This window comes from Anolis sagrei, chromosome 6 (assembly GCF_037176765.1).
Source record: "Anolis sagrei isolate rAnoSag1 chromosome 6, rAnoSag1.mat, whole genome shotgun sequence".
NCBI classification, from domain to species: Eukaryota; Metazoa; Chordata; class Lepidosauria; order Squamata; family Dactyloidae; genus Anolis; species Anolis sagrei.
Window position 1 is genome coordinate 119,373,535 of NC_090026.1, and position 21,322 is coordinate 119,394,856.

At 37.2% G+C, this 21,322-nt stretch overlaps 1 protein-coding gene across 1 annotated transcript in view; it reads left to right on the top strand.

Annotated features, from left to right (window-relative positions):
* Window positions 1-21,322, top strand: part of LMBR1 (limb development membrane protein 1) — a 58,040-nt gene that overhangs the window by 26,429 nt on the left and 10,289 nt on the right. The window contains exons 6-10 of the mRNA XM_060782581.2: window positions 13,993-14,119; window positions 14,428-14,496; window positions 16,011-16,075; window positions 16,989-17,061; window positions 19,758-19,838. Of these exons, the coding sequence (XP_060638564.2) occupies window positions 13,993-14,119; window positions 14,428-14,496; window positions 16,011-16,075; window positions 16,989-17,061; window positions 19,758-19,838 (415 nt within the window). The remainder of the gene's footprint in view (window positions 1-13,992; window positions 14,120-14,427; window positions 14,497-16,010; window positions 16,076-16,988; window positions 17,062-19,757; window positions 19,839-21,322) is intronic.

A 21,322-nucleotide genomic window follows, 5' to 3' on the forward strand; every position in this document is an offset into this window, starting at 1 on the left:
TTAGACTCTACCAATACACAGCCTCTTGAATTTAACAGATTGTAATTATGCATAATGATGTTGCCTAGTTTATCTTACGTTATTTATTTATTTGTTTGTTTGTTTATTTATTTATTCAACTACAGTGTTTATATTCCGCCCTTCTCACCCCAAAGGGGAATCAGGGCGTATCACCGGACATACATATGTGACAAACATTCAGTGCAGTTTTATGCAGTCAAGGCAGACAATTTGAACATAGATAGAGGTATATAGGCTTTTGCAACTTCAGCTTCATGAAGTCTTGGTTCTCGGTTCCGGCCAAGAGGTGGTGTGTGTGCTGTCACTCCATCTACCTGCTGAATAGCTTTGTTCGCAATTTCCTCCTTTTGATCTTTTTGCTGGTATTTCCTGGCATTTCCTTGATGGGTGCCTTTTTAAAATACCTCCCTGCTTTTAAGCAGTTCCTATTTATCTACTCACATTTTTGCTTTCGATTCACTAGGTTGGTGGAAGTTGGGCTAAAGGTCAGGAGGTCACCCTGATCCAGGCTTCAAACAGTCAGCCTTTCAACTGACAAGATTTATTGCAGCTAGTGGTTTTAACTCACTGTGCTAAAGCCCAGTTGTTAGAATGACCCAATTTATATGGCCTATTGTTATATTTAGGGATGTATTCTTAGAAGGCAGGCAGGACTCTAGAAGTCAGTTATACTTTCAAATGCAGGCAATTAGGGAGAGCTGGAGGTGAGAATTCTTGGTAGGCATGGTCTTAGCTTCTGATGTTGGCACAGGACATCCACTACAATTCCTGGTTGGCCAGACAGATGATATATATTTAGTCCCATTTTTAAGTCTGCATGGTTTATGATCAGGCAGGACAGAATTTGAATGATAACAAATGCAAGTATAGGAAGTCCTCGAGTTTCAAGCATCCAACATATTAATGACTCATTGTTAAAAACGGGGGTGAGAAAACAAAAAGTGAGAGAAACGTACCCCTAGGAAGGAAAATTTACTCCTGAAAGAATTATCATAGGAAATAGGGGGTCTCCACTGAAGCTTTCTCATCAATCCTTGTTTCCAGCCAAATTTTTCCAAAATCCAATTATCAGAGACAGAAAGTGAGGGGAAATCTTCTGAACAGGGGCACAGACAGCAAAACAGACACTACAGGGGTGTTTAACCCTTCCCTATGGTATCCAAAGCTGAAAAATATATATGGAATTACAAAAATTTACCTCTTACAGAAAAATTCAACTTAAAAACAATCCTACAGAACCTATCTTAACTTGGGGACTGCCTTTCAGCTTATTCTCAGATCAATTTATTCTCAGTTATCTAGTGCTCCTTATATAAGAGGCGATATGTATGCAGGGTCTGCTATAGTGATGGATTCCTGGGGGGGATTCTAAATTTTGTCTATCCAGTGCCATGCTTTTGAATTTTCACCAGGCACAGTGCTTCCACTTCTACCTTTTTGGCACAAATTATGGCAGAATGGTATAGCTCTCCAGATATTGCAAATCCCATCATTCCAAGCTATTGATTTAGGTCATCCGGGGCTGGATCTACACTGCCGTATTATCCAGATTATCAATGCAGATAATCCACATTATCTGCTTTGAACTGGATTATATAAATCTACACTGGCATGTTGTACATCTTTTAATAGTGTTTTATCTCTTGTTTTAATGAAGTTGTATCCCGCCTTGAGCTGTAGGGAGAGGTGGGTAATAAAGTCATTATGATGATATGATGATGTTGTCTTTGCATATAGGTATTCTTTGAATTATCCAATCCCATCATTTTCTGCCTGTTATGTACCTTAGTGATTCTGTCACTAGGGCTTTTTCCTCCCTCTTTCTATACATTGACTGCCCATCAGTTTGCATAAGTTCTTATTTTTAAATAAATTGATGAGTCGGCAATTATGTATTCATTCAATAAATTGATTAAATGTTCAGCACTAATCGAATCCTTGAAGTTGTTCTTCTTTTTCTAGTGATCTTCCTTTAAAATGGCAGATTGAAGGTACCTCTGATGTTGCCTTCTTATTTTATTGTCTTCTTATTTTGAGAATTCAAATTCTCATGCCAAGATTTATTTTTAGTGTTATTGTGTCCATCCTTGGACAACTTAGGGTGGCTTATATAGAGTTTCAGGAGGCCTCTGTTTCAGGTATTTTTTAGTGGACACTCTTCTAATATTAGGTTCTCCTGATTATTTAAAGGTCTGCTGACACAGACTATATGAAGAACAGAATCTTTGAGACCTAGTGTTGAAATGAATGACTTTTGAACTTCTGAATCTAAACATGTTTACTTTATTATATGTAGTTCAATAGCATTGGGAAAGCCTCCCCCCCCCCCTTCCTCCTTGCTTTTGATTAATAGTTTGTAATCCCAAAATGTGTGTACCTTCCTCCAGGCTGCCTCTTTTCTCAAGCTTTCTTCCCATTCAATGAAGGGAGTTAAAATAAGATTAAAAATGATTCAAATCTGTTGAGTCTCAAATGACAGTCAAATAATCTAGTCAGTTTAGAAAAGATAACACATTTGGCAAGCTCTTTTTATTCTGAAAGTGTGCAAAAATGAAGTTTGGCACAGGTTTGCTGGGTTTTTTTTTGGAAAAGAGTTGAGTAATGTGAAAGGCAAGTTTGGGAATTGCACTTCATGTATTTCATCTCCTTAAGGAAAGCATCACTAGACCTCGTACAATAGAACTTGGAAGCAATTATGAGCGTGATAACAAGTAGTATATTTGTACAGTATTACAAACAAATCTCAAACGTCTCCTGTTCATTTAAAAATACTTTGCAAGTAGGATATCAGACAGTGTCCCAAAACCGAGGCTGATAACATATGTAACAAGACATTCTCTAACCATGGAGATAGCGTAGCAGTCCTGCTGAGAAACATAACATTTCTTGTAGAATTGTGCACTGCATTACTCCTGCACTTTGCGAATGAGTTTCTTCTTGCTCTTAAGCTGGCGGTAAACATTATTATTATCTCGCAGTGTTGCATATATAGTGAACCCTTGATAGTTAAGTATGGCCATGTCTACAATGATTAAAGGTAAAGGTAAAGGTTTTCCCCTCACATTAAGTCCAGTCATGTCCGACTCTGGGGGTTGGTGCTCATCTCCATTTCTAAGCTGAAGAGTCGGCGTTGTCCATAGATGCCTCCTAGGTCATGTTGTCAGTATGGCTGCATGGAACATTGTTACCTTCCCGCTGGTGTGGTACCTATTGATCTACTCACATTTGCATGTTTTCGAACTGCTAGGTTGGCAGAAGCTGGGTCTAACAGTGAGAGCTCACTCTGCTCCCTGGATTTGAACCGGCAACCTTTTGGTCAGCAAGTTCAGCAGTGCAGTGGTTTAACCCGCTGCACCATCAGGGGCTCCCTTGGAAAATGTTTACCTTGGAATTAAAATTGGTTTAGGAATTCAGAATTGGTGAACAAAATGTTTATCCTTCAGCCATTCTTCAATCCCGTCAAAGGATAAGTAATGCTAAATTTGCAGCCACGAAGTGTGTTTGGAGGGGGGTATATTTTGTCTGTTTTATTAATGCCCATTGACAGGCCTGCTGGATCTTATTATTTTATTTCCCTATAAGTGTAATATATTATATAAAAAGCTGTGGCACAACTTGCTAAAACTACAGCCGATCTTGATAATGTTTATGCCAATTAGACTAATATTTTCTGTTCTTTTTAATAGGATTAATCCCCCCACTTAGCTGCTTGTAACTTTATTGTGTTATTTTCATTCTAATTGATGGCATTCATTCTTGATGGCATATGGCTCCTTTGGTAGGCTCTCATTTATACCCTTGGGCAAAAGTTTTTTTTTCTTTTCCAAGCACTTGAATATTACACAGAGATACAGATACGGAAATTGGCCATTCACTGCGGATGGATGCATTGCTTGTTCTAAAATTCAAACTAAACATGATTCCCTGTCTAGGGATTTAATTAAACCATTCTGTTAATTCAGACAGGATATTTTAGGCCCAAGGGGGTTAACTGCGCCCTTTAAAAAAAGGCTTAAGTGGCTTTTTTCCTTAGTCAACTGTTTAATTTTTTATTGGGTCTGCAGTTTTTCTATGTTCCTTAAACTGTAAATCTAGACAGATCAGTCTTCACTTTGAATGTTCATTTTCAATAGTCAGATACCTTGTTAACAGTTTTGGAGTTCATTATAATCTCAGTGGTTAACAGTAGTCCCTAATGACTTCAGTTACCCAGCTATTTTACCAAGGTTTTTAGAATTCATCCTTTCACTTATTCAGACACTTAGCATGTTGCACTAAGCATAAAATCCCATAATGCAACAAGGAGGAGCTATACCCTGAAGGTCTTATTTTTGCTATTCTAATTCTTTAATTTACACTTTATTTTACAACATTTCCCTTCATATAGTGTATAAATATTTTAAACTGCTTCATTGGTTTAGAAGACTTTGCCTGTTAGGTGAAATGGCTGATTCTTGGAAATGAGGTGTACTGTACCTTGCAGAAGCAGTCTTCCACTATTGCTTTGTGCTAGAATCAGAAAAGAGAAAATAAAAGGATTATGAGAGGACAAGTGTAATAACTGATTTAGATGCTTTAATATTTTGTGATACCTTGAGCTCACTCTTGGGGAAGACAACTAGCAGCATCTCCCTTCTCTAATGCAGTGATTCTCAGCCTGTGGGTCCCCAGATGTTTTGGCCTTCAATCCCAGTAATCCTAACAGCTGGTAAACTGACTGGGATTTCTGGGAGTTGTAGGCCAAAACACCTCAGGACCCACAGGTTAAGAAGCACTACCCTAATGGGTCTCTGGATCCCATGCATTATCCAAAATCCATGGTACAAAAGTATACAACATTAGTTTCTTTACCCAGATGAATTCAGACGGGTCACTCAAACAGGAGCATTCGTACCTCCAGCCTGCTATGCCTTTTGATTTCGAGTTTTTAAAATAGCTTATGACAAGAATGACTTACATATATATCAAGATACCTGATCAGTTACCTGATAGTGGGAATTGTGATTGTAAGGGATAGTCATGTTTTCTATCTGTTTAAAGGGAAGAAAACACTACACACCTATTGTGATGGATTAAGCGGCTATTTGGAATGCAGTCTGTGTGCTGGATCTCAGTGGTCAATGATACAAGAAGACCATAAATGATTTTGTTGTGGGATGGCTGGCATGCTTTTCCTAGTCTAGTTGTGATGAAACTTTTTGAAGTATTAACAAAAGCATTTCTGTCATATTTTTGGATGTGGTTTTTTGAAGTGAAAGCACATAGATGTTCCGCTGTGCTTTTGATTAGACAATCCCCCAGATAATTTTGGCCCCAACCGGGACACAAAATCTCGTCCTCGCACTTTACTACTCTTCTGTGCCCAAAGTTATAATGCTACATCTTACATTGCCCTCTATCCCTAATGTTGCCATTTGACTTATGCACTTTATGCATCAGCCCTATCCTCCCAATTGATTTGCACCAGTCTGTCCACCTGTGTCCAGAAATTAATTATTATTGCAGGTTCATTGTTTTTTGGATGGTTGCTCTTATATTTTGTTATAATGTTGTTGTTTTATTCTGTTTTATGTTGTTATTTTGGTATTTGAGTGTGTTATATTTTAAATATGTTTGTTTGGGCTCGTCTCCATGTAAGTCGCCCTGAATCCCTCCGGGGAGATGGAGGTGGGGTATAAAAATAAAGTTGTTGTTGTTGTTGTTGTTGTTACAGAAAAAACCATAGAATTCTACTTTAAAAAGTAATCGTATTATACATTGCTTTTAATTTAATATTGATTTCTTTTGGTTGTCGTCGTTCTCCTAGCATAAAATTTACTATGTGCGATAGCAACATCCTGACCAATTATGCAAAGCATCCAGACATTTCAGTGTTTGGAACACCAGAAAAAGTCTGTGGATTAAGAAGTTAACTTGGAGAACATCAAAAGACAGTCTTTGATAATAAAAGCAAATGGTAGAAAAATTTTGAGGTAACTTCCTTGCTTAATTAATTAGATAGGCCAGGTGGAAGTGAAGAGGTCTGTGTTGCTGCTAAGGATATCTATAAAGCTGAGCTACATGACAGCACAATGGAGGAGGAACAAAGATTGTTTTAATATACTTCTATCCTGTGTCACAGTTTGAAATTGTCCTGGTTTATGTCCCTTTTGGCAAACTTACATAAAAGTGACCATGTACTGTATTTTATGACCAGATGACTTTCCCCCCCTCGTGACTAATTTGTATCAGGCCCCCAATATTAAAGAGACACCGCAATGAGTAGGAAGTCTAAACCAGTATGTCTCAAGGACGCTTCATAGCATTCTTTCATTATTTTTGCTCAGTTTTGCCACTGATCATCCATAAATTGTTAGGAATAAGTGATTGAGGAAGTGCTGCTTAGCGTTAGTGGCACATGGATGTTCTGGGTGAGGCTTTTTTGTGGGTGAAAGGAAATCAAGCTCTGTGCAAACATAAAGGAAGACTCCTGCTGGGAACCTTTCAAGGAAATTTAACTTGCATAATGTTTTGATCTTGGTGTTCCTTACAAAAAAATAGAGCAATATTTCATTAGCTGTTGTGTGTCAAGTAGTAACCCCATCACCACGTCTGTCTCTTCCTTCCCAGAACAGAATCCTTTTAAGAAGAAAACAAGTTTAGTAATAAAACAGCTTAGCCACATTTTAAAAACTACAGCAGACAAAGTACTGTCCCAAAACATATTTATGGCAGCGGAATAGATCAAATCACACTAAATTTCTGTCCTTCTATAAAACCCTGTTGTTTATATTAGCAGTAGCAAAGAAGTTGGCAGTGAAAAACTCTATAACCATGTGAGAATGTATACCAACCGAGATGTTCTAAAACATCTTGAAATGTTGATTTCAGAAAAATCTCATCATTATCCATTTTCATTCACAACAAAGCTTTTGAGATATTTTTTCCCGGGTTCTTGTGGTTCTGTTCTGATTTTTAAAATCAGAATAACTATTTATTATGTTTGGTATTTGATATCTCATGTAAGTGAACAATTCAGCATAATCTCATTGGGAATTGGTTTCTAATTTTTCATGGAATTTATAAAGTAGTTTATTTGAAAGTTTACCATGTCACACCATTTAATATAATGCCAAGTTTTTAAACTTTTTTGTTTTCTCAAATATATCACAACTGTACCCTTGGTTTACTCCTGATACGATAAATAAATAACCATGTCACAGAATAGCAGGTTCAGAAATGAAAATAGCACAGAAGAGAAGGAACCCTTTAGGAGGAAACATGAAAATATATATTTTTTTTCATCAAGAAGGATTTTGTGTAGGATATCACTGTTAAATAGTTAATGAGAATGATATTGGCATTTCATTTGGCAGAACTTCATTTGCTTATTTTATATCTTAAAGTATGAAGTTCAAATAACCACAAGCTACTGTAAATGTTGGCTCTGCAAATACTGGAATGTGGTTAAATGTGTGTGTTTATTTGGCGTTTACGCTCACATTTATGTGTCTATAAAAACATTCAGCACAGACTGACATTTTAAGGTTTGGATCTCAGTGAAATATTTACTGGTATGTAACTGAATTGTGCTACATTACAGTCCATTTATTTTTTCATTAGACAAACCAAAATCAGTTGTTTAATTGGAGACATCAAACGCAATGTAACGATATCTTAAGCTAACATTTTCTTTAAAGTTCTACACATTTGAACACATTGCCACAACAGTTTTGTTACAGTTGACATCCTACATGGCTTAAGATTGTATTTGCAAATAGTAAGAAATGCCTTTGGTTAACCATATATTTGAGAGCCCTTAAGCAACAAAATCCATAATATGGTGCTACAACAGTACTAGTGCTCTCAAGTTGCAGTCAGCAGTCATGACGTGTAAATACTGTAATTCACAAAGAAGTGTGTCTCCTCTGGAATGAATAAGGCACTCTTTTAACATTAGCAGGCCAGTTTTCTTGATTTATGATATGGCCAAATCATCAAAAGCAAACATCCTGGGCTGATAAGAGTATAGTTAGATGGCCAGTAGAGCTGGAGATATGTAAGGCATCTGACTGTTTGATGACTCATGAATTTCACAGTTTTCTTAAGTAGAGAACATTCAGGTGGTTTTCTCAGTTCCTTACTCTGGAATATATCCTGCAGTACATGATATTTGTTGGAAGTCTCCCATCCAAGTACTAACCAGGGCTGGTTCTGTTTGGCTCAGTCAGGATCTGATGCCTCTAGGCCAGGGTATTTAAGCCTCAGATGGTTTGTCCTTGACACAATTTAAAGTGCTATTGATGGTTGGTACCAGCACTTTAATTTACCCTCAGAACCAACTGGTAGCCAATGTCTCTATTTTAACATGTGGCTTATATGCTCTTTATATCCAGACCCAGTCAGCAGCTAAATTGGAGCATTTTATAGCCAATGAACAGTTTCCAAAGGCAGTTCCATGAATAGTATGTCACATTAATCCAGATGGGAAGTAATCAAAATATCTGTTACTGTTCCCACATCTGATGCATCCAAGAATGGGTACGGCTAGCATACTAATTTGAATTATGCAAAAATACTCCTGGCCGCTGGCAAAACCTGTGCCTCCAAGTTAAGGGTCGAGTCCCATAGGAAAGTCAAGCTATTAACCTTATATTTCCAGGGGACCAGTAGTATCTCTATCTATTAGTAGGAATATAAAATCTAGTGATGTCTGGAGTGTTCTTCTGGTTGTGGGCATATTCAAGCAAGCAGTTCTTGCAGGACACCAAAGGGCCTCCTCTGCTGGCAGGATTTGAAGCACTCTGTGATCAGGAGAGCACTGCAGACTTCATTCCAGCATCCTGATCTACAGTGCTATAGACATGCTTCAGTCAGTTTCTAAAGGTGGGTTTTGGGTTGATAACATAATCAGATGCAAGTGCAATGGCAAGCTCCATTGTCATAATTGATAATTGGGCCCTAGCTCTCATTTTTTTTAGAATAATGTAATGTCATCAACAATTTAAAAGTATTTAAGTGTATAATCAGTAAAATTTGCGGTTACATCTAAGAAGTAAGTAATTTGGGAAAACTTCTGTGTTTTTGTATTAAGGTAGGGTACTTTACTAAAAAAAGAAAAGCAACATGTTGATAATGTATTATTTGTATGTTATGGAGCAACATATCACAAATATACTGCTTAGAGAGAAGCTTCTTATTACAGAGTCTTCTCCCTAGCCCCCCTTTCTCTTTGTCCCCTGTCCAGGTAGAATTTTTTTAAGCTTCATCTGCATTAGGAGAAAATTGAATGAGAGCTTTGAGTGTTGAAAAAAGTGGGAAGGAAAGAACTTCTGTAATTTTCCATAAATTACTGATGAATTGGGTAGAATGTTAAGATCAGCTGGAGTAGCCTTGCTCTCGAACTCACCCCCTTTGCAGGTGCAATTGGTGGGGACGAGAGACAAGGCCTTCTCAGTGGTGGTCCCTTGTCTATGGAATTCCCTTCCTAATGACGTTAGACTGGCCCCCCTCTCTCCTCATATTCAGGAAAAAGTTGAAGACCGGGCTATGCCACCATATATAGAATGCAACACTGACAACATTCTGAGTCTAGACATTATGCTTCAACCTGTTTTAATGGTTCTAACTGTGTTAATTGTATTGTATGTTTTATCTGTGTTTATCATTTTATTATGTCTTATTTGATATGTATGTTGTAATGCGGCATTGGATTTTTGCCAATTTTGTATGTTGCTCTGAGTCCTCTTTGGGGTGAAAAGAGCGAGGTAGTAATGGAATAAATAAATAAATGATGGTACTAGTGCATTAGTGATAGTCTTCAAAGGTGGGTAGCAGAAAGCTGTGCATACAGTTTGCTCTTGTTTATTTATAACCAAAATATTCAATCTGTACATCTTTAATTCTTTACAGATCAGGTTGCTTCAGATGTTTAATGATTTTAATGTGTTCAACTACTATACTATTTAACAAAATTTATTTTAAAAATGTTCCTTGTTTGGAAGTGTTATTTCCTGTTTAATTATGCAGTAATTACTTTGAAAGTAGTTTTCATACTCCGGAAATTTAATTTTTGTGACTGCCACAAACTGTGTTGAATTGGTTGAGACTCGGTAAGATAAGAAAAGCTATAGCAAAATGTGCTGCAGGATGTCAAGCGAAAACAATGTTTTTGCAGTTTAATAAACTTTTTCCATGTTTTATGATAGGAAATAACATTTATAACCCAGGAACAAAAATTGTGTTACATAGTGTTATTTATTAACTGTTCTGAATGTACACCATGTGAAAACTTAATTCAAAAGAATGATCCAACATCAACTGTCAAGAGAAAAAACACACTCCGTGCACAGAGAGAAAGTACCCTCTAGGTATGAGTTGTAAACACATTTATTGTGGGGCATGTCTTAATGTGTTTCAATTGACATAATGGTAATCTCCTTTAATACAGATTTATTGGGGGAGGAGAGTAGACTTTTTACTTCGTAATTATGCTCCGTGGCTTCCTTGTGTCTCATTGCTACAAGATTGTAAAGCCAGCTGCCATTCATACATGAACGGGGCTTCCAGCTGGAAAGTGACTTTACAGGCATGCTCTGTTTTTAGGAGGGTTAATTGTTTGCAGTGGGATGTCAGTAATGATGAAAAGAAACACAGCCGACATTTGGAAAATAGGTCTAGTACTATATATGAAGTTTAAAACCAATATTTTTTATGGAAAAGAAGCTAAAGTTTAATACTTTCTATTTTATGCATTACCAAATTAACAATCTCTCTTAGCATTTGGGACACTTTGAGAGGAGTGTGTTGGTCTTGATCTGTAGGCTCAGTTTAGATACGATGAGCTTTATTTAATAGAAATGACATTTCAGCATGTTTTATTCCCTGTGGTAAACAAAAATAATCGTATGGAATAAAATAGGTTGCCTCAGGGACTGGTAGGTCCTCTTCTTTTGAGATCTTTAAACAGAGGTTAAATCTTTTGCCATTGGGTCGGGTGAGAGGCCCTTGTGGTCCCTTCCAATTCTCATTTTTTGACTGAAAATGGCTGTAGATCAGGGTGGGTGGACACCACGAGTTTACTGTCTATTTTTTATCCTAAAATCCCCATCCTGCTAGCTTCCTTCATTTCAGGAATATAGTTATGTATATCCCTGTATCTGATTATTTGCACTGGCAAGAGGTAATTGTTTTGCAGGCCAAAATCCACCATTTGGGATTCTCCAGCAAGTTCTGTTGAGACAAAGGATACCAAACCACCACTTCCTCTACCCTTTTTTGACTTTTTAACGGCCGGGAGACTAAATGCTTTGTAACCATGTAGGAATGGAGGGTTAACTTCATGTGTCCAGGTCTCTTGCAGGCAGATAATGTCGAATTTCTGAATAGTTTCAATGAATTCCTTATCTGCCACTTTATTTTCCCAGCTGGCCAGATTCCAGGAGACTATAGTTATGTATATATGTAATGATTGTTGCTATTGCTAAACAACTGCAAAATTGACTGGTGGGGTGTACTGGTATTTTGCACTGATATTTTCCTGTTTTCACATGATTGTTCTCCCAATTGACAATGTTGTTTACTGATCTGAACTAACCATAAAACCTTTTGGGAGACTTGAAACTGTTACCAGGCATTATAATGGAACTTTTAAACCCTATCTGATTCTTATTATGTGTCTTAAAGCAGAGAAAGCTTGGTAATCTAGGCATTCTTCTGTTTTCCCAGCACCATGATTGTGTTCACTGAACATATGGATGTCCTAAATAAATTTATTAAAAGTTCTATATGGATCATCTTGCATTGAATGTTCTATAGTGTAGGCCATGCATGGGCAAACTTCGTTCGATGTTTTGGACTTCAACTCTTAGTTGAAGTCCAAAACACCTGGAGGGACTAAGTTTGCCCATGCCTGGTGTAGACACACCCATGTCTGTCTCCTTATTATAGGGTATATGTTGGGCGATTGGGCTTATTATCAAAAGACCTTTCTCATAAATGTACATCAGAGTAACTTATTAACAGCAGCGTGACCCAGCACCAGTAGCCAAAAGTGATAAAAAGAACAATAACAACAAAAAAAAACCACAGACCAATGTTCAAGTTGACTTTATTACGGTCAATGACCAGCTCATGAGAAGAGACCAATGTTATCTCTTCCATAGGAGGCATTTCTTTATAGCAAAATAATATGGCTGCACTATTTTCAAGAACAAGGTTTCCATGACACAAATAAAGTTCAACCTTCACACAGGAGCTTCACACACGAGGCCTTCTCATACTGGGGCTTACTTCACACAGAAGCTTCTCTCACTGACTAAGGTGTACCTCACAATGTGAGGTCGCCTCTCACAGAATAAGGCCTGCCTCACACTGTGAGGCCTTCTCACAGACCTTTCTCCCACTGAGGCAAACTAACACAGAGGTCTTCTAGGCTACAGGCACATCTGCTTCTATAGAATGGCAGCTTTTGCTGAGTCATTGCATCCATTTTACCCTTTCAGTGCTTGACACACATTTTTGTAATTAAAAATACCTAGTTAATTTTTAATATTTCTGACAGTACAGTGTTACATGATTTCTAAAAAATGGTGTGTTTACCACCCCCCCCCCAAACGTGTGAGATCTGATCTTGTGTAGCATGTTCGTATTGATCTGTGAGTATGTGAGGGTATGTAAGGATGTTATCCTCTTAAGACCATTCTAGATTCTAAGAAATAGAGCTGAAATAATTAGTAGAAAGTGTGTTTGTTTGGGACTTAGGCTAGTTTAGGCTATCTATTCTTGGGCAAACTTTAATTTTGGGAGAACTATTTGCCATAACTGGCCTTCCATTCACTGCATTGAAACTGGAGATGCAATTTTCTGAGATCCTTTGTCAGCTGAGTATCTTAATAAAAATGTTTTTCTTTTAAAAATACTTCTGTTGGCTCTATATAAATGTTTTATGTAAAAAAGCTGCTTCCTTGTACCACTCCTCTATTTGTATATTTATTTCATTTTTCCAGTTCCTTGCTATAAGCAGTCTTGCTATTGTTAATAAGTTTGTTATCGCTTCTTTATCCTCTTTTTTCAATTGTTTGTTATTATATAATGATAATAAAGCTGTACTAGGACTTCTTTCTATTTTAATATTCATTATATCTTCTATTTCTCTAAATACTTCCCCCAAAAATTATTTACATATTTACATTGCCACCACATATGTATATATGTTCCTGGTTCTTGACATCCTCTCCAACAATTTTTGAATAGTTTTTATGGAAATTGGCAATAAATGATAAGCTGACATGTATATTAAAAGTTAAAAGAGGTATATGGAAACAAAGTGATTTTGATAATGCATGGAGAAAATTTATTGAAAAAGGTTTAAAAAAACAAAGAAGGAAAGTTACCTCCACAAGAAGAATTGAAATTTTGGACAGATGATATGTAAAAGTTGTGGCTTGGGAGTGGGGTGGGGAGCACAGCGGTGAGGGTCAGAAAATATGTATAATGCAGAAAAATAACACTAGATGCCAAAAATATGGCAGGTTGTATCGAATAATATGTATCTGCTGTAAAACAAACAATGTATAACAAATGTATTAAATCATGATAAAATTATATATATATATATATATATATATATATATCATAGCAGCCAAAATGTACAAAAAAAAGCTGCTGTTATAGGTTCTCATTGAATTAAGAAAATATAAATAGTAAGCAATCCCCCCCCCCCCCCTTTCTCTCTCTCTCAATTTCTCTCTGTACTAAAGAGGAACTTGGTATGCCCTGGAGTTTGGTTCCAAGACTACCTGTGGATAATAAAATAAATGAATATTCAAGTCCTATTCTATGTTATACTGTAGTAAAATAATGTTTCTTATATAAAGTTGGCAAAATTAATGTTTGGGGCTTTTTGCTATTTCAAAAATATTTTGAAGCCATGGATGCAGAAACTGTGAATATAGAGGAGTAACTATAGAAGTCTTATTTTTTTTCCTCCAGGGGATCAAGGCGCGCATTCTGGAAACTGTTGTTATGCTCATTCTTCTTGCACTGCTCATCTTTGGAATAGTGTGGGTTGCTTCAGCTCTCATAGACAATGATGCTGCGAGTATGGAGTCTTTGTATGGTATGAAATCTTTATAACACAATTTAAAACATTCATGCGGATAGCTACTATCCAAAGTTGCTTGATAAATTAGGCATTTCAAAAAGTTAAAGGAACATTGATTGTATTTTGCGAATTGGTTTTGTTTTTCTTCCAAAAGAACCATAAACATAACTATTTTTATTAACTTTAAGAATAAGATTTATTTTATTAAGATGTGTTACTAGAATGACTGAATATAGTATTCCATTTTATGTTAGATATTGCCTCTATGCTCCCTGACACTAGTCTGATTTGACAAAATAATAATATTATGTTTTTACTTTCAGATCTTTGGGAATTCTACCTCCCGTATTTATATTCCTGTATATCATTGATGGGATGTTTATTGCTTCTATGTAAGTCTTTGAATATATACTGCAAGAGCAAATACTGTGGGTTTGTTTCTCTTTTCACATCTAGTGTTTTAAAGTCTTGTTATTTAACTTTAAAAGCTATTCTTTGTTTTGACTACTATATGTTTTACATAAAAGGAAACTGAGGGCCAAATGACTGAGAGTCAGCTGACCTATCTTAACAATATTTGAATATCCATAACTTGAATATTTATTTAAACCTTGCCTTTCCATATATGGATTCTCCATACTAGGCAGAATCAAATCTATTATTTATTATTTATTTATTTCAAAGTTGTATATACCGAGCTTCTCACCTCATAAGAGGGACTCAGCCCAGTTTCCAACCATAAAAACACATACAATCGGTAAAATATCAAAATACACATTACAATAAAACATTAAAAAAGCACATATATTTAAAACTACAGTGGTCAGTCGTCATACTAAAATCGAATATACACCGTCTTCCATCCAGATCATTGTCTCATTCTTCGAAGGCCTGTCTCCATAACCACGACTTCACCTGTTTCCTAAAGTGGTTCTAACCTCTGGCAGGAGAGAGTTCCAGAGTTGCGGGGTCACTACCGAGAAGGCCCTGTCCCTCGTCCCCACCAGCCGCACTTGTGAGGCCGGCGGGACCGAGAGCAGGGCCCCTCCAGACGATCTTAGTAATCTTGATGGTTCGTAGGGGAGAATACGTAGGGGAGAGGTAAAATGGGCCGGTGTCGTTTAGGGCTTTATAGGTTAACACCAGCACTTTGAATTGTGCTCGGAAGCTAATTGGCAGCCAGTGGAGCTGGTGTAACAGCGGAGTGGTGTTCTCCCTGTACCCAGCACTCGTTAGTAATCTGGCTGCCGCACGTTGTACTTGCTGCAGCTTCCGGGCAGTCTTCTAAGGCAACCCCACGTAGAGAGCGTTGCAGTAGTCTAAACGGGATGTAACCAAAGTGTGGACTACCGTGGCCAAGTCAGCCTTCCCAAGGTACGGGCGCAACTGGCGCACAAGTTTTAGTTGTGCAAAAGCTCCCCTGATCACCGCCGAGACCTGGGGTTCCAGGCTCAGCGATGAGTCTAGGAGAACTCCCAAACTGAGAACCTGCGCCTTTAGTGGGAGTGTGACCCCGTCCAGCACAGGCTGTAACCCCGTACCTTGTTCGGTCTTACGACTGACCAGGAGTACCTCTGTCTTGTCTGGATTTAGTTTCAATCTGTTGTCCCTCATCCAGTCCGTCACAGCGGCCAAGCACTGGTTCAGGACCTGAACAGCCTCCTTAGTAGTCAACATATAGCATTTATTTACCTCTGGGGGCATTTTGTAGAATACATTGTAGAATCTTCTGTAGACAATATGTAAAGTTTGAGTCATCTTGCTTAATTAAATCAACCATTGCCTTTTTGAGGCAAATATATCTGATTTTATTCTCTTTGATAAATGTTCTAAAAGTTTAAATACATTTTTAAATAGAAACTGCAGCTGTATGTGCAGGTTGGCTGATATGTGCTTTTTTCCACAGTATGTACGCCAATGGGACTTTCACGAATGTTTACAGTAATGGGTCAGATGCTTGTGAAGCCAACGGTAAGCATTGTACTATTTTAACATAACACATCCAAAATTAGTAGGTGACATTCAATAAGCAGCCTATATTTGGTCAATTTTCTTATTTTCGATATGTTAGGATTAAGAAATTTCCAGATGTCATTGAACTGAAATAGCTATCAGCTCCATGAAATAGCTATCAGCTCCAAGGCTATAGCTACCACCATGATAGGTCAGTGACCTATCATGGTGGTAGCTATAGCCTTAATATCCTAAAGGACAGTGGTTCTCAACCTGTGGGTCCCCAGATGTTTTGGCCTTCAACTCCCAGAAATCCTAACAGCTGGTAAACTGACTGGGATTTCTGGGAGTTGTGGGCCAAAACACCTGGGGACCCACAGGTTCAGAACCACTGCTCAAGGAAGTTCCTGGTTACCCACCCATGCATTTGTACAAATACAGTACTAGTTAGGTATCGAAAATGCATGAACATGATCTAATTGTATGTATTGTTACTGCTTTCATTTAGTTTTAGTGAAGTGTGAATTGGCAATAATATAACTGATTCATTAAACATGTTTGCTTCCATACAGATGCATCCCCGTATTTTTCTTGTGTCTGCATTTAAAACAATAAGCTTCTAAATTAAAAAATTCAGATAACTGAGGGCCACTTTGCACTTGATTCAGATGCGTAAATTATATGCATGTATAGATTATAGTTATCTCTGTAATGTATCTCTTTCAATTATAGGCATAGTCTATATCAGGCATGGGCAAACTTCAGCCCTCCAGGTGTTTTGGACTTCAACTCCCACAATTTCTAACTGTAGGCTGTTAGACACATGGAGGGCCAAAGTTTGCCCATGCCTATGCCTGGTATATACTGCATGTGAAGCTGTTTCATATTTCCCAGTAAATGTTTTATTCAGTGTCTGTATTTCTGAATTTAGATCCTTGAAGACCTGGATGAACAAATATATATTATCACCCTAGAAGAAGAAGCTATCATGAGGAGGCTAAATGGTGTGTATAAACAAAGTGGTGACAAAATTGTTCTTCTTATATATATATATATACTATATATAAAGTGTGTGGTTATATTTTAACAACGGGCGGGTGGCTGCAAGAGGGTGGGGGTCCCCCATTTTGAAGTAATGAAAATATACCACTGGGTTTTAGCATATGTTTAATATTTATAATGGTTTTTGTTCTTTCTGCATATAGTTGTATAAAATTTGACTATTTTCACAGAAATAGGCAGCTACTGTAGTTGTTGCATGTGTTTGTGCTTAGTGCTTGTATGAGTTGCATGCAGGCCTGTTTGCTGCAAAAACAAGAGCCTTGTGGATCAGACAGGATGTGAGAGAAGTTTTTGCAGTAGAAGAAATTTAAGGACTAATAACTATAAAAATTGTTGTCAGTGATGTATCTTACAAGTATTCAACTGTGCATATATATAGTTTGAATTTGAAAAATGACTGGTTGTTAAAAGCATGTTTCATAAGATATGTTTTTATATTGCCTGTAACACAAAAATGAGACCTAAAACCCTAAAGCCACTATATCCTCTATGATCTTGGAAGCTAAACAGGGTTGGCTCTGGTTAGGATTTGGATGGGAGATCGGCAATGAATACCAGGTGCTATTGTCTCAATTTCAGAGAAAGGGACTGGCAAAATGAATCTTCCTTGCCTAAGAGAACCCTACTTCATTAGATGCATGGTGTGTTATTCAGAATTTTGGGTGTGAATCCATACAGAAGACATGGTTAGGGGTCAGCTTCTGGATCAGAAGTTCACCAAGTTTTCATCTTTTACTACCAGAAGTAAGAATAGCCAGCAGTTTTCAATTCTCTTTTTCTCTTGTGCTTGTGCAAGCACAATCCAAATACTGGCACTAACAAAGGTGAAGTGGGATTTTTGAAAATTACAGGAGGCTTGTGCTAGTAGAATGATATAATATATAACTCAGTCTTTGTATGTCAATAAAAATCAAGAAACTTTGAATGGTAAACATCATACGGCTACATTGGAGACAAGATGTGTTCATCACAGTTTTGGCAGACAGTCAGGGTCTCTCATGTAGGGTTGCCAGAAAAAAGGAAACAAGCCTCCTGTCCCTTTGATAGGTGTGTAGAAGCAGGAAGTTCAGCAGGTGCTGCTTGTCATGCAAATACATGCTGAAATTCCCTCTGCACAACTGTTAAGAGAATCATTAGAGTTTTGGCAACGTTCTACCAAGTGGAAGGTCATGAAATTTGTCCCTCATTCTGAAAAGCAGGAGAAGTGTTGTCAGTTATAACCTTCATCCTTGTTTATGTGGAATATTAGACTGTGCAATATTTTATTTCAAAACTGATTTAATAGTGCTTCTAGGAAGATGCAAAAATGTTACAATTTAGCTTGTGGTTTTTAACATTCCCTGACTTAGACAATATAAGAAATTAAAAAATCTCACACCATTAAAGTTTGAATTTTATATAACTTAATTTATGGGGAAGATGATAGAGCATTGATTGTTTTTATTGTGGAAGAGACAGTGGAATGGAAATAGTGTTTAATTTTCTGGCATATTGTATTTCAAGACCCACATCATTCCTACAGCAAAAGAATAAAGCTAGGACCTTCTTTATATTAAAAAGGAAAACCAGCCGTTAGCTATTAGTTTTCCTGAATCCAAGGAGATGGGCGGGGTAGGATCAAAAATACTTTTTTGATCAAAGTTATTGGCTCTGAAGGTATTCTATCCTATGTAAGAAAGATGAAAGGGGATTTTTTTTTATTGCACACTAGTAACAGTGTAATTTTGAACTAATTGGTGTTGAACTGCCAATCATCTACAAGGAGTGCAAATAGATACTTCTACAGTTTCCTTTGAGGTACTGAAATATTATGTTGGGGTTGGAAGAAAAACAAAATAATACTGTTAAATTGACCTTAAATGAGCTGCTTTGTGGTTTTCTTGGAGAATCCCTTCTACCTTTTCATGACTAGTCTGAACAAGTTCTGTCTAACAGTTTGATTTATTGGCTAGACAATGCAGGCATTAAACTTTTGCTTGAAATGAAGTTTTAGAGGCTATGATGCTTTGAATAGTCTGTGGCTCTGAAATGTTGCCTTGTTCTTTTGGGAAAAAATGTTAGGATTAGTATTTCCATATTATCTTGGAGGAAGTTGTAAGAGTGGTCATTTCCTTAAAGAGTTTTAATGTATTTCCTATTGACGTGTATGAAGATTACAGCAGATGTAGTGAAAGAAAAGTGTTTCTAAGTTCATGTACTGAGGATGCTCAAAGTAGCCTTAACAATACCCATTGGTCCTTCTAGCTCTGTGATCAGAGTAACAGCTCTTCTCTAAGATCCTCATGAATTCTGCGAATCTACTAGAGATGCCAGTTATGAGCAAACAGACATAGGGAACACCTGCTTTCATGAATGGTGCAGTAGCTGCTGATTTATGGTCCTTTAAAAATACAAAATGTTTATGGATGCATCTACTTTTGCCCTGTTCTTTCTCCTATAAATTCAGAATTCATTTTTGAAATGATGTTTTTACGTCAGTTTGAAGTTCTGCTGTAGAAGACTTTATATTTTGTAGTAACATTTATCTTACTCTATCTAGCTTGGGCTTTGCATTGACTTTGTTCCTTGTAAAATAGGTGGAATATCAGAGTTGTTTTAATAAACCAAACCAGGTGACAGCATCTTTGTTCTTGAACAGGGATTTCTTCCTCCGTGGAATATAACCCAAAACAACTGGAACAGGAGCTCAATAATGTGAAGAGAATGAAGACAAAATTGGGTAATTACATCAGGTCTTTTGTGCATGTCCTGGAGCTCACTTCTGCATGGTGTAAGCGGCATTTGTGTGTATTTCTTATCAAGACTCTCTTGGTATAAACCTCAGGCGAGCCGTTTGCATTTTGTGAGTTTGCACTAAACATATACAAGTAATTGTGAGTTATTTTCTTTTTCATTTTAAAATACTTTTTCATTTGATTATGGGCAAGAAACCCTACCCTTTCCCCAAAGCAGATTCAAAAAGTAGTTCCAGCTGTTACTGTATTATTGTACTACACTTTAGCCTGCCTTTCCAATTTCAATAGCACTCAAAGTGGCCAATCAGCACAATTAAACATGAAAATAGACAATACAACCTTTACAGTCCTCACATTAATCTCTATAACAGGTGAAAACATATTTCCCTTTGTCCTGGATCTTCATTGAATGGTTCTGTGTTCTAGTATCAGGAAAAGTCTCCTTTGGTAATATTCTGTTCAATTTTAGATGGCTTAAGGTTTTAAACTTACTTGGCAAGGAATTTGCTTTTGGAAAGTTGAATGAAAATTCAAATTCTACAAATAGAAATCTGTAAGTTTTTACTGGAAATGGAAATGTTTCCCCGCTTTTGCACAACAAACATTGCGCACTAATGTTGTTTGCCATGAAATTATGGTACTATATTAGATTCTAGATGACAGAGGTTTGTGTGTTTCATGATTAACTATTAAATCTCCCAGGAAATCATAGATGGACTAGGTGTTTTTGCAGTGGAAATTCTTGCAGCAGTGCTTATTATATTGCCTGATATAAGAGTACCGGCATTTTTTTTCTTAATATGCCAGGTATTTGTACCATATTTGGGCTCATTTGTTACACCTGTCTTCTTTCCTGGGGACTCACTCCTGTGGATTGTCTCAGTGCCTTGCATGCTCCATGGACCCCACTTTTAGTAGAATTGACATAACAGTATTGCTGGCAATACTTCTAGTTGTGTGTTGCTCTGTTGGGTGAGTGAGTTTATTAACATAAGACCCTCCCCATAAATGTACAGCAGAGTAACTTATTAGCAGCAGCGTGACCCAGCACTAGTAGTCACAAGAGATAAAAAGAAGAAAAACACACAGAACAATGTTATATCTGCCATAGAGGCTTTTCTTTGTCGTAAAATAATATGGTTGCACTATTTACAAGAATAAGCTTTCCATAAAACAAAGTTCTGTAAATTTCCTTCTTTGCTTCCACGCTGGGCTTCTTTCTCATGCAGATAAACAGCTTTGCTCTCACAGAGCCTCTTCTCTAACCAAACTTACACAGGAGCTTCACACAGTAGCTTTACACACAGCAGCCTTCACACACGAAGTTTTACCACCTGTGGCTTCTCTTACTGAAGCTTCTCATACTAGGCCTTCTCACAGACTAAGGCCTTCCTCACACTGTGAGGCCTTCTCACAGCAACTTTTCTCCCACTGAGGCAAACTGAAATAGAGGCCAACTAAGCTTTTA